This window comes from Felis catus, chromosome A2, assembly GCF_018350175.1.
Source record: "Felis catus isolate Fca126 chromosome A2, F.catus_Fca126_mat1.0, whole genome shotgun sequence".
Lineage (NCBI taxonomy): Eukaryota > Metazoa > Chordata > Mammalia > Carnivora > Felidae > Felis > Felis catus.
This window is the reverse complement of record NC_058369.1, coordinates 107,660,487-107,681,133: the sequence shown is the minus strand read 5'-3', so window position 1 is coordinate 107,681,133 and position 20,647 is coordinate 107,660,487. Positions and strand designations below refer to the sequence as shown.

The 20,647-nt window shown below is 35.1% G+C and overlaps 1 protein-coding gene across 11 annotated transcripts in view; it reads left to right on the top strand.

Moving 5' to 3' along the window:
- DGKB (diacylglycerol kinase beta) overlaps window positions 1-20,647 on the top strand; it is a 945,456-nt gene that overhangs the window by 432,710 nt on the left and 492,099 nt on the right. For all 11 annotated transcript variants that reach the window (XM_045052433.1, XM_023250408.2, XM_023250411.2 and 8 more), the window contains one exon: window positions 10,459-10,557. In XM_045052433.1, coding sequence (XP_044908368.1) covers window positions 10,459-10,557 — 99 coding nt within the window. The remainder of the gene's footprint in view (window positions 1-10,458; window positions 10,558-20,647) is intronic.

Genomic DNA, 20,647 nt, shown 5'->3' with positions numbered 1-20,647 from the left:
CATTTTTCTGTAGTGCCCCTGATCACCATACCCCACAAACCATTTATGATTTTTCTTAAGCACACATATGCATAACACACAGGATAATGAGAAAAACAAACTGTGACTTGCATTTCAAAAATACAATTACGTACTTTTTTAAATGAACACATTTTCTTCAATCATTTTCAGCTATTACTCAGTTAAATTACATTTACATTTGAAATTTCCTCAATTATGAAAGACAGTTTTATACTTTTGAAGTGTTTGGTTATTATAATAAAATGTGTAACAATGATTTAAATTACTCATATGGATTACTTAAACATGTTAAATCCTCAGTTTTAAGAAGACCACACTATTTCGTTTTAGAAAATTTGTGCACATTATATAATAATTTTTGTTTGCTAAGCATCTATAAAATATGCAGTTTTTGGTTCAGATCTTATAGAAGCCTGTTTTGATTATTTTTCCCTTAATAGTGCATCTTTCATTAGTTATATCTTGACTTAAACTGAATTAGGGGTGCCTGGGTGGCCTAGTCGGTTGAGCGTCCGACTTCGGCTCGGGTCATTATCTCACAGCTCATGAGTTCGAGCCCCATGTTGGGCTCTGTGCTGACAGCTCAGAGCTTGGAGCCTGCTTTGGATTCTGTGTCTCCCTCTCTCTCTTCCCCTAACCCACTTACATTCTGTCTCTCTCTCCAAAATAAATAAATATTAAAAAAAATTTTTAATATAGAAAAAAAATAAAATAAACTGAATTGGGACAGTGTCAGAATTTATTTCTTCTTTATATTTCAAGTTATTTCCTCATTCTTCATAAATTTCAAATGTAAGGTCTTAGGTTTGTTTTTCTTCTCTTTTTTAATTTATTTAAATTAATATCTTTTAAATGTGTACTCATCTTAAACATGCATTGCTAAATATAAAATATGCATTGCTAATACAAAAGCTTTTGAGCTTCTGGAATTTTCTTTATTTAGCTCATTTCTTCCTTTCATTTTTTAATCTCCATGAAGTGTCCTCTCCTTTCCATTCTATGGAAATGACTCATATCAAAGTTACCATTGGAAATAGTCTGTTATTTCTATTTCATGAATCTTGAAATTATTTTCTTGTTTTATATCCCATTTTGTTTCCCTGCCTTTTTTCCTTATGTTTTAATGTCCCTCTCATCTATGGCTCCACAAATCTACATTGCTACCCCAACCGCTTATTAGTCACACATTTACATTTGATCTGAATGTTGGCCCCAATCTTGTAAGAAATTGGGCCTTGCTTTTGTAGGAAAGAGGGTGTTCCCTCTGAAGAAACTATATACTTTTTCAAGTCTCAGGATTTCATGTCCAAATCAATTCAGACAATAAACCCCTGACATCTTAAGTAAAGATCAGTGCATATATGAAGATTACTTTGTCACTCTGGCAGGGCACAATATAACCTATAAATGTCTTCAAATCCTTTACTTCTGGGTCACTTGGGTGTCTCAATAGGTTGAGTGTCCCACTCTTGATTTTGACTCAGGTTGTGATCCCAGGGTCATGGGATCAGACCCGGAGTCGGGCTCTGTGCTGAGCATAGAACCTGCTTGGGATTCTCTCTCTCTCTCATTTTTCCCCTCTCCCCCTGATCTCTATCTCTCTAAAATAAATAAAATGAAAAAAAAAATCCTTTAGTTCTACTTAAGAAATAAAGGAGCAGTGAGGGGTTAAAGGCAGAGTAAAAAAAAAAAAAAAAATGGTGCCCTCTCACTAAGCTCTGCTAAGTCCTGAGGCTTCTGGAGAACCTCAGCCTTATTTTTCACACACCATGATCACTAAAGGTTATTCGGGTATTTGGTTTATGAAACAAAATTCCACAATTTTTAAAAAAAAGTTGTCATCTATCCAAAAGAATATGTAGCCCTCTCAAAAGTAAGTTCAGCCTTTTCTGCACTTTTAGATTTTTAATTATGAGCAATTTTAAGGACATATTTATTAATTTAATGATGCTGTACCTAGGTTAAACAGAACATATTTACCTCAGAATATTTATATATTTACTGCCATCTATAGTTTCTTCTTGAACCATTGTATAAAGATTTTAGTATAAAATTGATTTTATACCAGTTCTTAACTGGTGCTTACCTACTACTACTCATTGCCTTTAAACAGACTGAATCTACTTTCTTATGTCTATGCTTCCCAGAAAGTTCTATTAATATAGCACATAGCTAGCAGAAGTTGTGAAAGAGATGGGTTGTGGCCTCATCAATGCTGAGTTTTAGGGAGACTTACCTGAACGGAGTCTGTGGGAAATAGACTGCAGAGAGAAACAAAGAGCATGAAACTTCATTTCACAGGTTTCCCAAATGCCATTATTTCTTTTATGTTTACTTTTAGAAATGGGTTGAGTCTTCTAAGGCCGATCAGATAGATTCTTAACACGGTCGCTGTCCAACAACTAAGATAGCAGTTGTATAATCTTGGGCTAGATATATAAGAAGTTGTGGGCAGTTTCCTAATTTGTAAAATAGAGTTAATGGATATGCACCTTATAGGATGTTGTAAGAATTAAATGAGTAAAAAAAAAAATCTCTGTAGGTGTGTTTAGGGCAAGACCTCACACATAATAAGTGCTCAGTAATTGACAATTATTAACATAATGAAATCTAGGCAAAATATCATAGGGTCACAAAATCCAACCCCTGGTTCACAGAGGGCACTCCATGATTATTACTCATGCCCTTTCTCTTTCACCTCTGGAAGGATCTAGTTGCCCAGACTAAATCAGACTAGTATCTGCATATTCTAAAATCATCCAGAACCATGTGGTCCTGAATCTCACTAAATCCTAGACTAAGCTGATTTATTTATATTCACAAAAAGCACCAATTCCAGCTCTCTCTTTTCTGTCAGCCATGGCATCATCATGCTTGCAGTCATTGGAAATAAAGTTAGAAATCAGTTTCTTTTATTCTTGTCTTTCACCTTTCTCTCATATAGTCAACCTATCACTGAGCCTTGACATTTTTTCCTTAAAATATCTCTCGGATTTGAGTTTTTGTATCCATCATTCACAGCCCAAGTGCAAACTCTTAGCACCTCTCAACTAGATTAGAGTCAGAATCTCTTGGCTTATCTCCCTAACAGAAGGTACTTTTCCTATAATGCAGGCTGCAAACCACCTCCAGAATCATCTTCTGAAAATACTAGTTTGTTATCATATGCCACCTTCAGCACCCTATAATAGTTCTGTGATAATAAATGCAGCCCTCACTTCCTTTTGCCCGACCTGGTTTTCATTTCCTCAAATATCAGCCCCAAACCCAAGCACATGACGTATATGTTATTCCTTTCTACACACATCCCCTGCTCTAGTCGTGCATAGCTGTGGGCAGTCCCTTGGGAGGGCCATGCTTCCCCCTTACCTGTTATTTTGCTTACTCTATTCCCTTGACTGTACCCACCTTGAATTCTAATTGCCCCTCAAAAACCAAATTAAGTTCCATATCTTCCTTGAAATTTCCCTTGACACTAATCATTCTCTCTCTCCTTTTTAAAAATACTTTCTATACATTGAGTCAATACCAAAATGAAAGACTAAATGCTCTCCAGTGGTTTCAGGTCTACATACTGAAGTTGTACACACTGCCAGACTACAATGTGATTGAGCTCCTGGTCAAAAATAGACACTTCTACCTAATCACCTAAAGTACTTAACAGAGTATTGAGGTTAGAGAAGGTCCTCAATAAGTTAACTTAATCACTGATATACTCGTCTTCTTAATGTTAAATATTGAATTTTAAGTGCATATCCTAAATTGTTTTTTTTTATATGAAATTTATTGACAAATTGGTTTCCATACAACACCCAGTGCTCATCCCAAAAGGTGCCCTCCTCAATACCCATCACCCACTCTCTCCTCCCTCCCACCCCCCATCAACTCTCAGTTTGTTCTCAGTTTTTAACAGTCTCTTATGCTTTGGCTCTTTCCCACTCTAACCTCTTTTTTTTTTTTTCCTTCCCCTCCCCCATGGGTTCCTGTTAAGTTTCTCAGGATCCACATAAGAGTGAGACCATATGGTATCTGTCTTTCTCTGTATGGCTTATTTCACTTAGCATCACACTCTCCAGTTCCATCCACGTTGCTACAAAAGGCCATATTTCATTTTTTTCTCATCGCCACGTAATATTCCATTGTGTATATAAACCACAATTTCTTTATCCATTCATCAGTTGATGGACATTTAGGCTCTTTCCATAATTTGGCTATTGTTGAGAGTGCTGCTATGAACATTGGGTTATAAGTGGCCCTATGCATCAGTACTCCTGTATCCCTTGGGTAAATTCCTAGCAGTGCTATTGCTGGGTCATAGGGTAGGTCTATTTTTAATTTTCTGAGGAACCTCCACACTGCTTTCCAGAGCGGCTGCACCAATTTGCATTCCCACCAACAGTGAAAGAAGGTTCCCGTTTCTCCACATCCTCTCCAGCATCTATAGTCTCCTGATTTGTTCATTTTGGCCACTCTGACTGGCGTGAGGTGATACCTGAGTGTGGTTTTGATTTGTATTTCCCTGATAAGGAGCGACGCTGAACATCTTTTCATGTGCCTGTTGGCCATCCGGATGTCTTCTTTAGAGAAGTGTCTATTCATGTTTTCTGCCCATTTCTTCACTGGGTTATTTGTTTTTCGGGTGTGGAGTTTGGTGAGCTCTTTATAGATTTTGGATACTAGCCCTTTGTCCGATATGTCATTTGCGAATATCTTTTCCCATTCCGTTGGTTGCCTTTTAGTTTTGTTGGTTGTTTCCTTTGCTGTGCAGAAGCTTTTTATCTTCATAAGGTCCCAGTAATTCACTTTTGCTTTTAATTCCCTTGCCTTTGGGGATGTGTCGAGTAAGAGATTGCTACGGCTGAGGTCAGAGAGGTCTTTTCCTGCTTTCTCCTCTAAGGTTTTGATGGTTTCCTGTCTCACATTTAGGTCCTTTATCCATTTGGAGTTTATTTTTGTGAATGGTGTGAGAAAGTGGTCTAGTTTCAACCTTCTGCATGTTGCTGTCCAGTTCTCCCAGCACCATTTGTTAAAGAGGCTGTCTTTTTTCCATTGGATGTTCTTTCCTGCTTTGTCAAAGATGAGTTGGCCATACGTTTGTGCATCTAGTTCTGGGGTTTCTATTCTATTCCATTGGTCTATGTGTCTGTTTTTGTGCCAATACCATGCTGTCTTGATGATGACAGCTTTGTAGTAGAGGCTAAAGTCTGGGATTGTGATGCCTCCTGCTTTGGTCTTCTTCTTCAAAATTCCTTTGGCTATTTGGGGCCTTTTGTGGTTCCATATGAATTTTAGGATTGCTTGTTCTAGGTTCGAGAAGAATGCTGGTGCAATTTTGATTGGGATTGCATTGAATGTGTAGATAGCTTTGGGTAGTATTGACATTTTGACAATATTTATTTTTCCAATCCATGAGCAGGGAATGTCTTTCCATTTCTTTAAATCTTCTTCAATTTCCTTCATAAGCTTTCTATAGTTTTTAAATTGTTTTTTTTTAAAAGATCATCCTATAATACCTAAATCTGCATCAACTATGCAAGTAAGTTTACACAAATACTAAAGGTAAAAACTCATTTTAATACTTCCTTTTTAGTCAGCAGTTGTGGCTTCTTGAAATGATACTTTTTGCCATATTGTAGATTGTAAACTCTTAGAAAATAGAGTTTTATCTCCTGTTGCAAACCTTACGTGAAAAAAACAGAAAACTCCTAAGTAGGAATAGTGTAAACTATCTTCTAGCATTTATGAAACTGTTTTATTACATTTTTATAATTCAATCAGTCATACTAAATATGTTCATTGATTCTCTCTTCCTTCTCTTGTTTACATTCTCTGATCCCAAGATCCCACTATTTATACATTTTCATTTCTGTTGAGAGTTTATTTCCTTGACATTCTATTTAAAACAAGTTGTAATTTGCTCCTCATTGTAGTTAAATGTCCCTGGTCAGGTAGAGCTCCCCAGGATAGGAGGGTGATATATTTCATTTGAACTTGACTAAAGAAAGCCTATATTGTGGCTATGAATTATTTACTTTTGGTATCATGAGTGCTACTACATTATTAGAATATTAGGCCACCAGCAGTAGTGTTTAAAGGTTTGCAATACCTTTCCAACAGGAATATTTATGCTTTAGCAAAAGCTTGCATTAAAGCAGCAACCTGCACTTACAAAATGTTAGAGATAAAAGGGTGTGTAAACCAACAGTGTTTTTGTAAGTCAGATCCCTTAGTTTTGCTTTGGAAGAATGACTTACTTCTCTTCTTTTCCTCCAAATTAAAATGAAAATATATTTCCTATTTTTCCTCCTTTGACTTCTTAAATTCCAATGCTTTCTTTTCAATAGAGTACCCCAACTCTTTTCTCAACTCTTCCCTGTAAATACACACACACACACACACACACACACACACACACACACACGTGCATACACACTCACACACACATACAAACTCTCACGTTTTCTTTTTCTTCCTAACTTGAGACAGCTTTTCCCAATAAACATAGATCTGGCTGTAAATTAGGTGCTATTGGAAATTGTCATAAACTCTAAAATTATTTCCAAATCTTCAATTCACTTCCAGGAAAAGCTGGTTCGTATTTTATGAATTTTGTAGATAAAGGTCTGGTTCTCTTAACTCAAATGGGAATTTCTGTATATATAATAAAATGACCTATGTGTTACTCTTAGAAAAAATTGCAAACACAACCATAAGCACACATAAAAACATTTAAAAGAAGGTAACAGTTTCCTATCTCTGGGCTCTATTGGCCATTTTATTGAAGACCTGGGATTCATCAATGCTCTAGTTTATTTTTATTCTTGATGAGGATTTTTGTATTTACACTTTTGGTGATTTGGGATCTGGGTTATCTTTAAGACAATTTTCAGTCTTCAGCAACTTATTGACACTGAAAAGAACTCAGCTGTGTCTTTTACTGATATGCTTGTCTGTAAAATGTCATGGTGACAAGTTTAAGCAAATTGTTTTTGTTGCTGATTATGTTCGCTTTTTTCATTTTTAAGATTGTATTGAAAAATAACATACATGCAGGAGAGTTTAAATGTCCTAAGGGTAGAGCTCAATGAATTTTGCACAAATGAACGCTCCATGTAACAAGAATCTGATCAAGAAATAGAACATTACCAGTAACCTAAGATTTTGTGTGAAGGGAAGGAAGGAAATTTTAAATTCTTTCATATCCTATTTTCTGGACATTTGCTGTTTTTTAATAGACTTTTTATTTTTAGAGTAGTTTAAGGTTCACAGCAAAAAAATGTTCACTTTTAATCTTGATAAATAGTGCTGAGAACTATGTATTATTATTATTATTATATTTGGCTTTCACATTTTATCCCTTGTCCTCAAGTGTATCTCTGAGCAATACAGTGAATAAACTAGATCTGCTGTACAAATTTGACTTACAGCTTTTAGAATGATGAGAATGATCAGCAGTTCCAACATGGTATCCTCAGTTTTGACACTTTTGGCTTCATACAATGTCATGGTGTCTATGGCCACCCAAATATATTTAGCAGCTGTAGGATTCCAGTCTTTAAAAAAGGTGTAAGGCATCATTGCACATTATTACTTAATATAGACTTTTGGGGTAGGAGAATTTTCTTGCACTCTGTGTCCCTGTTTCACTGACGATCATATAGTTACCAACTTTCTCATAGTCTCTGTTATTGGCCTATGTTCCTGCAGGATTCTACCTCACAGCTGACTCGATAAACCTCAATGATATGAGCCATGTGACAGGCAAACTGAAAAAAAAAAAAACCCTTACTAGCTTTATTTAGCACTTCTACTCTGAAATCTCTAACCCCAGATATGAAGAGTTATTCCCTGTACATACATTCTGTTGAGCTCATCACTGTGATTCTACTGGAGTCCTTAGTTCTTTCTTTTTGGATGGAAAACAGGTAAGAAAGAAAGAAGAGAGAGAGAGAGAGAGAGAGAGAGAGAGAGAGAGAGAGAGAAAGAGGAAAGAAAGAAAGAAAGAAAGAAAGAAAGAAAGAAAGAAAGAAAGAAAGAAAAAAGGTGTTAAGTTTATGTTTGCCATCTCTTCTTACATCTGGTAACCCTCAAATAATTATACAGAAAGCTCACTTGTCCTTTACCAGATCAGTTGCAAATTGTTGGAAGCACATGGAATGCAGGTATGGAGGAGGCTGAGGCCTTCAGATAGCACATCTGTGGTCAGTGCTGGCAAGAGATTAGGAGTGCCCTGCCCCTCTGTCCTTCAGAGTCACGTGTGAGGCTTTACAAACTTCAGTCAAGAGTAAAAATTCAGTGCTTTCTCATTCTGTACACACAAGGATTTTTATTATAGATCTTATCTCTACAAAATAGAGGCTTCTGAGAGTCTGCATTCTCAGTTTTAAAGAGGTTGTGCAGGATCAAAACACAAGAGCTTTTTTGCTGTGACACCCTACTAACACATGAGTGTTAAGACTCATCGTTTGTGTTTGGTTTGGGTTCAGTTTTCATAGTGATGGATATATTAGTTTCCTAAGACTGCCATAACAAAATGCCACAAAATGAGTAGCGTAAAACAACAGAAATTTATTCTCTCATAGAGGCTAGAAATTTGAAATCAAGATGTCAGCAGAGTAATACTCCCTGTGAAGGCTGTTTGGGAGAATGCTTTCTTGCCTCTTCCTAGCTTCTGGTGATTGCCTTCCATCCTTGGTGTTCCTCGGCTTATAACTGCATCACCAAATTTCTACCTCTCTTGCCACATGGCCTCTTCCCTCCATCGCTGTCCCTCTATGTCCAGATTTTTCTCTCCTTATGAAGTCACCAGTTATTGGATTAAGGCTACCTTACTCCATTAAACTTCATCTGACCTTGAATACATCTACAGAGATCTCTCCAAATCAGCTCACATTCACAGGTATCAAGAATTAGGACTTCAACACATCTTTTGAGGAAACCATTGTCCATTAAGTCCACATCCAAAATTCCAGGGCCATGATTTATTCCAAGGAAATTGACTAAGTCCAATAATTTAATAATATATTTCACCAGTCACTAGTTCTAATTTGAAGTAACTATGCATTTTCATTTGCCAAATTAGAATACCCATTTATTTAGTTCTATTTTACATGTAGCTTGACCTTCTTTATCTTCAACATCTCTTACTTTTTGACAAAGATCCGCAATGCTTGTTAAGAAGATTAAGCCACTTTTGGGAAGGGGTTTACATGTCACTGAGAAGCAGAGCTGCTAATGATGGATGAATGTATAAAGGGTCTTTCATTTCATATAATGTGGCCTGATGTGCAGTAATTACAGTCCAAGTAGTCTTAAGTCAGGCAAGGAGGTAGTATGACAGATATTTTAGATTCAAGGGCAACAGAAATACACCTTCAGTAGATTTCTGTCACCGACTGTAAATCAATACTCTTTAGTTGTTTATGTTTGATTGCTAATTAACTGCTTACAAAGGTAAGTTTGTTTTTGAAATTAATGTAGCCATGACTTAAATGGAGTGACTTTTGGTCCCAAACTGAAAAAGTGATGCAGCTCTGCTTTTATTTTGAACTAGGCATGTTGCTTTATTAACATGTATAATTGTTCTAAAGTATTAATATTTTATGTTAAATTTTACATTTTAATAATTTTATATTAACTTTGTATGGTGCGGGAGAGGGAGAAATCCCTAGATGCCTTTAGCAAATTTGTATGATTCCAATGATAACTACCACCTCAATTTTAAAAATCACTATTTAATGCACTAGGTTATAACCTTAATTTAAACCTGTGACCAAGATGGATAAAAATATCAGTTTCGTTTCATACATGTTGAAAAGTAAATAACACATTATGTGATTATACACTAACTTAATGTAGAGCTGATGGATACAATATAAAGATAAATTTTTATCATCATAATCATCTTCTTATATTTATATCCTGCTCCTACTGAGATGAATCTCTGGTTACATTTACATATTGAATTACAAAGTTAAAACTAATGATGGGATCAATTATGCCCCATACTGAGCTGTGCACTTTGGAATGACTTTGAGAAAACAGGAGGGTCAAAAAAAAAAAAAAAAGCATCCACAGCACACAGTGGTTTCAAGATTATGCTAACAGATAAGCAAAGGAAGGACTGTAGTAGACAACAATTTGTGTTTGTCAAAGAAATCAGGTTTTTATTAGTGTAAAGCCTAAAGCATATTTTGAATATAAATATTTCTGAGAATTAGAAAATATATAGGCTGGGTCACAGAAGTTGCTAAATGGTTTATTTAAGGTAGATGTATAAAAGCAAATGTAATATGAATCGCTTTATGGTCATCTTAATTGTTCTTGTAATTCCTTTGATGTATTGTTAGTGTATTTGCTGTATCTCAGTTGAAATACCTGCTGTACGTTTGCTCTTGTCATGCCAGAGTTGATAGTGTCCTCTTTCTGCTTTCCTAGCTGCATAATAAATGTGCTTCTCATCTCAAACCTGAATGTGACTGCGGACCTCTGAAGGACCATATTTTACCACCCACAACAATCTGTCCAGTAGTACTGGTGAGTTTTTCCTTCTCATCATCCTGCTATAACTTGGGGTCTCTATGACTGACTGGTACACTATACCACTAAATGCTTCCAGAGCTAATTTTCCATTGATCAAGGCAGAGCTCTATAGATCTAAAAGACCTCATTACTGCGGAGTAGACACCTTTGCCCACTATATTTCCTTTTCTCTTCATGGCACAATAAACGTTTTAGTCAGGTATGCTCTAACTGAAGCTGACTAAGGCTTTATCACTTAGTCATGCTGTACTTACCAGAAATTGTATAGGCAGAACACTTCTACATTTTACATGTTTTATAGATCTAGCTTCCCAGAATAATGAAGTTATTCTTATGGGCAATTTTGCTGGGGATGCACATTATATATCTGCAACGTTGAGTTCTCTTATCTAGGTCAGAGGCTACCTAGAATGAGGACACATACGCTGAAGAAAGTTATGCACTGCCATTAGGTGTATTTTATTTTTTATTAGTGAACAATAAATTTAACTATCTGAAAAATACTTAATTAAATAAATGTGCAAGTGGAAAATGTGTTAAGTGAGGTAACCCAGAAAAAAAGCAAACCTTGATAGAGAAGCAGATATTTAAAGATGATATTCATTTTACATTTCAAAATCCAAATTGTGTCTAAAGTTTAACACTTATTTTACAAAACAAACTATTTTTTTGTATATAATGCAATCTGTATTTTTTAAAAACTATGGAAATTAAGTAGCTGGAACTTCAGCTTGATATAATAAAAATACAACAACTAAAAAATGTTAGACAAATACTTTTCTAAAGGTCAATCTAGAAATTAATCAAATTACTCAATTTGCACCCACTTATGATTCATTTTGTAATTATCTGTAAAATACTGGTTGTATTTTAAATGTCTTTATTTTAAAAAAATTATTTAAAACTCCTAATTTTCTCAAACTACAATATAGAGCAAAAGAAAATACCTCCACCTTGCTGAGGATAGCAATAACCGATTCTCAATTTCCTTTCTTTGTGTGTGATTTATTAGACATCCTGTAGCAAATAAGATTAATTAAAAATAATGAATGCCATATAAATATACTTTACATTTTTAGATGAATTGGGGTGTCATTTTATTCTTTTAGAGTGTTATCTTAAAGAGAAAGGACTTGTAGAATTTTTACATGTTTTCATCCTTTTTAAAAAGTATAGTAATTTTACTGGTTTTGTTGCAGATCTCAGATTTTAATTCTGAGAAGAAATTCATTATGTCATCCTACCTTCTAGCTACCTATGTAAAACCCATTCAGTTTATTGAAACAGTGGACTACTTCTTTGGTTCACTTATATCAGCCTCTGGTCACATAAAGTTAAGCATGAGATGTATTCTTTTTACCCTCTATCTTTTCTTTCTTTGAGAGAATCAAAGGTAAAGAACATGTGTTACACAAATATTCTTGTCTTTTAGCAATCTTACAAACCCTCTCATTATTTCGTTGTTTTTTTTTTTTTTTTTAGATTCTCTTGATTCTGAAGATTTAATTTCAGTCATGAAATCTTCCTTCAGTTTTAATCATCAGTTCTATCTCAACATTTACCATTTTCTCATTTCCTTGGTACTCTCTACTCTGAAATACGTGGGCACTATTGACCTCTTCATCCTTCATGAATGCCTACCTTTCACTGACTTCCATTATACCACATTCTCCTGGTCTTTCTTCTCCTGGTTTCCCTGGAGACTTCCTTTTTTATCTTTCCTGGCTTTCATAACTTCCTCCTGCTCCGTGTTGGTGCATCCCGTGCTCAACCGTCATATGTCACAGCTTTTCACTCTTAACATTCTTCCCAGTGGGATCTTGTTTATTTAGTTGACTTCATTACCATGTTAATTTATATACAGTTCATCCTCCATCCATAGGTTTGAATCTCAAATCTATGAGGCTGCAACTTGAAGGTCCCATGTTGTTTTACATGCCCAATATATTATTATTATTTAATGTAATAATGATAATTCATATATATTGAACATATATACCATACCAGCTACCATGCTAAACAGGTTAATTCATTAATTCAATAAATATTTATTGAGTGTCTAGTTGATGCCACATAGTATTATAGGCAGGGAGGTAAAACAGTAAAAGCTAAATTAAATCTTTGCTTTTGTGGGGTTTTCATTCCAGCAATAAACAATGAAATGAGAAAATTATTTCCTACCTGGTTGTATGTTACATGTAAAAGACAAAACTGAAACAGGAAAAAAAGAGAAGAAATGTTGGTGCTGCAGTTACGAAAGGGGTGGGTGGTCAAGAAAGAGTTCAGTAAGGGGATAGTTGAATGAAGAGTTGAAGAATGTGAGGGAGTCACCCAGGTGGCTTACTGGGGATGGAATTTCACAGAGGAGTCACCAAGGAAGAACGAGGAAAGGCTTAGAGGCAGGAGAAAATGGTCATATCTGAAGGGCATCAAGATTAGTGGCTGGGCCTAAGTGAGAAAGAAGAATAGTAGAGGACAAGCTCACAAGTATCACAAAAATTTTCATGTCCTGTGGGGCAATTTAGGCCATTTTAAGATCTTTAGTTTTTATTTCAAGTGAGGTTGGAAGCCATTAGAGGATTTTTGACCAGAAATATGATTTATATTTTAAAAAGAACAATCAAACTGGTGAGGGGGAAGCAGTGAACGAAAACATATGTGACACTTCTCTCTTATCAGAGAAATAGGAAGCTGGGTCGTTACTGAGAGCAAGGAAGGTATAAACTGTATGAGAAGTTTGTGGATTGGGAAGAAGTTACACAACAGGCACCTAGAAATGTGGGAGCTTAATGGATCAAGGAAATGCCATTTGATTGGCAGGGAACAATGAGCAGCCACTTGTTAATCATCATAGATTTAGAGTAAGACCAGTAAACTTGGATGTATACTTCTCTGGTCACATTCAGTCATATTTCTTTAGTTTCAATCTAGCTCCAGGAGTAGAATAGGTACAACCTAGCCTTAACAAGACTGTTTTGCTAAATACGATCCAAATAGAGAGTAACCAAGGAATTGAGACTATATGCAATGGAATGCTTATAAGGATTGGTCATGGAAGTTAAGCTGGGAGGTAAGGGAAGTAAGAACATGAAGAGTGAGGCACAGTAATGGGTGTTAGGAAGAATATCTTATGGATCATAATTGAATCAAAGATTGTTGAAGTCAAGGTTACTGGTGTGAGGTTGTGGGAGTGAGCGGAGTCACAAATGGAGATTATGAAGGGGTTGTGGTTACTGGTAATGATATGTATGAGTTTGTTTAATCCTCATAGTGACACCGTAAGATCAATATTATAACTATCTCTATTTTGTATGTGAGGAAACTGGGAAACGGAGTTTAAGTAAATTTCCTATGTCACATGGCAATGAAGTGGCAAACCAGAACTGGAACCCAAGAGTGTCACTCCAGAGCTTGTGCACTGAACTCATCATTCTTACCCCTTTTCCAAATCCCAAAATAGGCCTTCTCCTATTTATCTTATCTTGGTGACTAGAACATTCATATCCCAACTTTCCTAAGACAGAAACCTTAGAATTATCATTGCTTCATCTTGAATATCAGGTTGGTCATTGGGCAGCCTATTCTAATATTCTTAGTCTTTTCCTTTTCTTCAGCCCATCCATAATGGCCTCACATGCCACTATCACAAATAGTTCTCCAGGATTGTCCTAATGGCACCTTACTGAATTGCCTCCATTCCGTACATTCTTCATTCTGCTTCCCGAATCCACTTGCGAAAATGCAGTATAATATTTTAATTCCAAACTATATAGCATGGTGAGCAAGGCTTTAACTAGATCAACTCATCCAGTCCTTCATATGCCAATTACTCACTAGAAATCAAGGATGATTTGAACTACTGTAGTTCTCTTAAGTACACCTGCTCTTTAAAGCCTTTGAAGTTTTGTGTGTCTTAATAAACCAGCCTGAATCACTTTGCTTTAAAATTTCCCCCAACTTGCTAAGTGGAAATGAAAGGTTACGTTCTTGTCATGGAATAGATCCTATTAAACCCATTAACTATCTAAATACTGATACTTTAAACAAATTAATGCAGTTGTTCTGCCCATAAAGTTGCTTAATTTTTTCTGGCTGATGGGCTTTGAGACTTTTCAGTTTTTAAGCTCTCATTTTATATCCCAGGATAATTCCACACCACGTCACCTGTTGTAAAATTATAAACTGTTACTTAAAGAAAATCATTAGTCTTTTTTAATGTTTATTTATTTATTTTGAGAAAGAGATCACAAGTGGTGGGGGGGAGCAGAGAGAAAGAGGGGGAGAAAGAGAGAGAACCATAAGCAGGTTCCATGCTCAGTGTGGAGCCTGATGTGGGGCTTGATCCCACAACCACGAGATCATGACCTCAGCCAAAATCAAGAGTTGGGTGCTTAACCAACTGAGCCACGCAGGTGCCCCCAAAATCATTAGTTTTTCAAAAATAATATAATCTTGTTTTTGTTTTTTTTCAATAACAATTTCCTTCTTAAAAAATTATGAGACCCATTTTCTCATGCTAATATCCTCAAAGAAGAACAGGTGAGGTGCAGAATCACTTATTGCAAAATGGCTGTGAATATCTTCTCTATCACATTCCAGGAAATATAAAATGAGGAACTTAAGATACCTATTTTTGTTGAGTTTTTTTTTCCTTTTCCTTGACTGTATGGTCAGGAATTGGTTATTGAATAAGTGGTATAAACAATATGGAGCCCTGATTCCTGGTTGAAACATTTTAATAATATAAGTTCAAGGTCTATAGCAGCAGTTTTTTTGATATTTTATAATGTCTTTTTTAGTTTTTTTTTTATCTCTTAAAAAATCCTACACCAAATTTCTCAGCCCACCAATTACTCCTCAACACTTGTTACTAACTTTAAGTTAATGATTCAATTGATATGTGTTCACCTCTTTTGCAGATTAGCAAGGTAAGCATCTTTTTTTCATTGGTGGCACGTTTTTATTAGCATATACTACAAATGACCTCCACACATAATTGGTCTTGATAGTGCCTATTGCCATAAAAATGGATTAAAACCAACTACTCTGAAATTAAAATTGAAATGTAACCAGTAACTCTATACATCAGATATAATCACTGTTTTCTGAGATTGAAATTGGTATCAGGCATATTTTGAAAGTATTATAAAAAAAACACATAGCTTAAAATTTATATAATTTCGAGATTTTGTCAAGATGTTCTCGGGGCGCCTGGGTGGCGCAGTCGGTTAAGCGTCCGACTTCAGCCAGGTCACGATCTCGCGGTCCGTGAGTTCGAGCCTCGCGTCGGGCTCTGGGCTGATGGCTCAGAGCCTGGAGCCTGTTTCCGACTCTGTGTCTCCCTCTCTCTCTGCCCCTCCCCCGTTCATGCTCTGTCTCTCTCTGTCCCAAAAATAAATAAACGTTGAAAAATAAATAAATAAAAACTAAAAAAAAAAAAAAAAAAGATGTTCTATGGCTGTGTTTGCATACTGATAATGCTTTCTTGCAAAAATTTTCCAGCAAAAATGATGACATTCGTGGGCCATTTATTGCCATATTGAAGAAAATTCAGAACTGTTTACAAAAGCAGATTTCTTGAAGGCCTTCCTTCATCCTACCTCCAAGTGATTCTATTCAGTGGAGACTCTTGATAAGCAACTTAATTTCCATAAAAAGCCATTAATTCTTCCCAATTGATTGTTAAAATGAATATTTCTCCTTTGAATAAAATCCTTTAAAAATTCATTCTTGATTCTTGCTATAGATTGCACTCAGAAATTTCTGTTGTCCAACCTCATAGTGACAATGCAAAATAGAATTGTAATAATTGCATGTAGAACATGGCTTGATAAGCTTGAAATCTATCTTTTATGTTCTAAATTTAACCTCCAACCAAAGACAGACTTGGTCCATTTGTTTTAGTCCCTTACTGATTTGCTATAATTAAATGTGAACTCACCATTATGGCTTCAGCCTATATTGAAAGACATTTTAAAAATCATACAGAACTCCTTATTGTCACAAAAAAAGCTATATTTTTTGAGATGCCTTCATTACCTAACAGAAATCCTTCTCAGTTCTCTTTATCATGGTTTTCTTATCTTTTGGACACTGTGAGTCTTATTACTGTCATGATTTATTTTCTCTCCTTAGGATGCACTAGAGTTAAATGCTTGGCCACATTTAACAATGATACACATTTTTATGTTACTTACTTCTATGTGCTAATCCATAACTTTATTGTTAGCTTATCAAATTATAATGGCCTCAGTTAGTACTTTTATTTTTTTAATTATTTTTGATAGTAAATAAGTTTGTTAGATCACGGAAATCCATGAAATAGGCTAGAGTCCCTTTGATTCTTAGAGTAATTTTATAGAGTCAGCTATAAGTGTTCTTAAATTTTTTTATAAAATTTATTTTAAGAGAGAGAGTGAGAGAGCACAAGTGGGGGAGGGGAAGAGACAGAGGGAGAGAAAAAGAATTCCAGAGAAACTCTGCACTGTCAGCGCTGAGACCAACTTGGGCTTGAACTCACAAAATCTAAGATCAGGACCTGAGCCGAAATCAAGAGTTAGATGCTTAACCGACTGAGCCACTCAGGTGCCCCGAGGGAGCTATAAATTTGACCAACTTCTCTAAAACTGTGGTATAATCCATACATTCATTCCAAGTTTTATATTATTCTTTTATGATCAGGCAAATTGGGTCTCTAGGAGTATAGCTGTTTTCCTAATGATTCTTCAGTTTGAGGGAGGCTGTTATTAAATTGATTCACTCTCAACAAAAGAAGACTTAAGATGTCTCATGAGGAAATCACATTTTAAACTTTATGTTTGAACAGTGAAATGAAGCAGATCATCATAAAAATCATTTTTATTATATTTAGCTCCATGATTAAATTTAGTTTTCTGTATGTATAAAATGATTATTATATATTATTACTTAAAAGCAAGATTTTATTTTCTTTTTGTAAGACTTTTATTTTCTAAATAAGGGGTTGATTAGTCATTTTCTGTATCTATATATCTATATATATGCTAGTAAAGCTGATAAATTAAAATATAAGAATGATATGGAATTGATTACTTTAAACATGAGTTTATATTAGAAATAAGTATCTGCCCTTTCTATACTATTTTGACTGTGTCTTTATTTTAAAATCTTTACTGATAATCTATGTGCATTGTTTTTATATACAATAGCTATAGTGCTTGATTCTTTTATGTCTTATCATCCATCTTTTTCTCTCTACTTCCTTCTTTCCATTGCCTTTTTAGGTTACAGAGCTAAAAATTCAGATAAGAATATTTATCTTATTTCCTACAAATTAGACTCTACTGGTCAAGGCAGAAAAGCAGATTACATATCATGGTGTGATAAATATTGACTAATAGGGGCTCTAGAGGACAGACTCTTAATTCATCAGGAGGGTAATTCAAAGAGTAAATGAAAACTTTCTTGAAGAAATGATGCCTGAATCCTGAAGAATAAGTAGGGATTTAGCTTTCAAATTCAAAGTGAACTCCTTCTGAGTAGTCTCAGCAACAAGAGTACAGAGTGAGCTCTTGAAGCTAAGAAATGTTTATTAAGGGTTATGTGTAAAGGTGAGACTTGGAAAGATGGACAAGACAAAGTCTGAGATAGTGAAAAGTCTGGCCTGTCTCATCAAGGAGTTGGGTTTATCTAGTATATATCGGAGACCACAAGACCAGGTTTTAGAAGGAAAATTGTGGTAGCAATGTGATCACAAATAAATATAAACTGGGAGCAGAGGAGATACAATAGAGTACGGGATTATGATATGAACAATCATAAAACACCAACAAAGTAAGAAATTGAGAGAATCAGGAGAGAAAATTTTAGCAGAAAGTGGAATTAGAGGGTTTAATTTGATTTCAGAGTGGATTAGTTCCAGAGGATGGTAAAATCCAGTTTGTAACCATGGATCTGAGAGGCTCACCTGGTGCAGAAGAGAGGTTCACTAGATATCAAGAGGTCAAGTAACTCTTGGGATAGCTTATTGTATGTTGTCTTGAAAATGTCCCAGGGTAATTAAAGGGTCTTTGTGAAATGGTCTTGCTGTATAAGAGTAATGAATACGAATGGTGGGGAGAGGTATTAGATTCCATGAGTTTCAAATGATAAGAGATAGTCTACTCTGGGTCTGAAGGAATGACGATTTGAATGGAAAACCAAGAGATTTCTATAAAAACTATACAACAAAGCACTGGTTGAGAGAATGAGCAACCTCTTTACAGAAATATAGCAGGGAAAATGGCAGTGACTTGGAAAGAAAAAAAGATAATTTGTTTATTTGAAAGGTTCAGAGAGCCCAGCAAAAAGTTTTAAAAATGAGGTGAGATATGGAAAATCAATTTAGGAGAAAGAAAACAGAAATAAGCATGGGATAGTGATAACCAGAAAGGATAGAGACTAGAAAGTTAAGTTTCTAACGTGAACTTTGGATCTGTGGGCAAGTTGTTTCCTTCATAGGATTACAGAATAAGAAATGACTTGTGTCCAGAATATAAAAATAATTTATGTATATAAATAATAGGTAACAAACAATGCAATTTAAGAGGGCAAAAGACCTAAATAGGCTTTGAACAAAATATATACACACAAATCACCTACAAACATATAAATATATGCACACTGTCTTTACTCATTAGGAAAGCACATATTTAAATCTCAGTAGAGAATACTACACATCCATCAGAATTATTAAGACAATTAAAAATCCTAAGCTTTGCAAAGGATAAGAAACAACTAGACTGTTCATACAATGCATATGGGAGAGTAAATTTGTTCAGCCACTTTTGGATACTGTTTGGTAATATATTCTCTGTATTTGAATCCTGGCGTTTTCACTAATTTTGTGACATGAGGCAAGTTATTAATATTTTACACATCTGTATTCCATTTAAAAAATGGAATTAAATTAATTAATTCATGAAAATTACTTAAAAGTGTGGTCAGTATAGTTCCTTTGATATCACATAATATTACTGTTATGAGAAGTATTGTGTTGGAATACTATGGTTAAAAAGTAAATTTTAACCAAGGCGCCTGGGTGGCTCAGTCGGTTGAGCATCCAACTTCAGCTCAGGTAATGATATCACAGTTTGTGAGTTCGAGCCCCACGTCAGGCTCTGTGCTGATGGCTCAGAGCCTGGAGCCTGCTTCAGATTCTTTGTCTCCCTCTCTCTCTCTGCCTATACTCTACTTGTGCTCTGTCTCTCAAAAATAAATAAACGTAAAAAAAATTAAGAAGTAAATTGTAACCTTTTACTATAAAAGAACTATGTATTTGTTAAATAAAATTTATAAAAGCAACTTTAAAATGAAGAGAAAATATTTAAAAATTGTAATATAAATGGAAGAGCTATTAAAATTTCCTCTGGATCCTTAGATATATATTTTTGACATTTTTGTAACTAAACTTGGTAAATCATGTGACACTTTATTTTTTTTAAATCTATTTATTTATTTTGACAGAGAGAAAGCACGAGCTGGGGGGAGTGTTAGAGAGAGAGGAGAGAGAGATAATCCCAAGCAGGCCCCACACCAACAGCACAGAGCCCCATGTGGGGTCCAGTCCCATGAACCGTGAGATCGTGACCTGAGCCAAAGTCGGATGCTCAACTGACAGAGCTATGTAGGCTCCCCAAGCTTTCATTTTGAACACCTTGTTTTAATACTTAAACTAGTACCATTAAATGTTTATGTTTCTATATACTATGTAACATTGCTTTTAACGGCTGTATAATAACTTATTAAATGAAGATACCATAATTTAGTTATAACAATGTTTATGTTTAGTATGTTTCCAATTATTTATTTTGTTTTTTATATATAACACCTTAGGGAACACCTTTATGAACCATGGCTTTTCCTGGTCACTGTGTAATGAAAGTATCCTTTTCTTCTCATACTTATTATTTTGTTTCACAGGTGAATCAGATTTCACAGTTATTTAGTTTTTTTATGTACTATAAACATGATTCTTTTTTTAAGTTTATTTATTTATTTATTTTAAGAAAAAGAGAGATCACGGAGGAACAGAGAGAGAGGGAGAGAGATAATCCCCAGCAGGCTC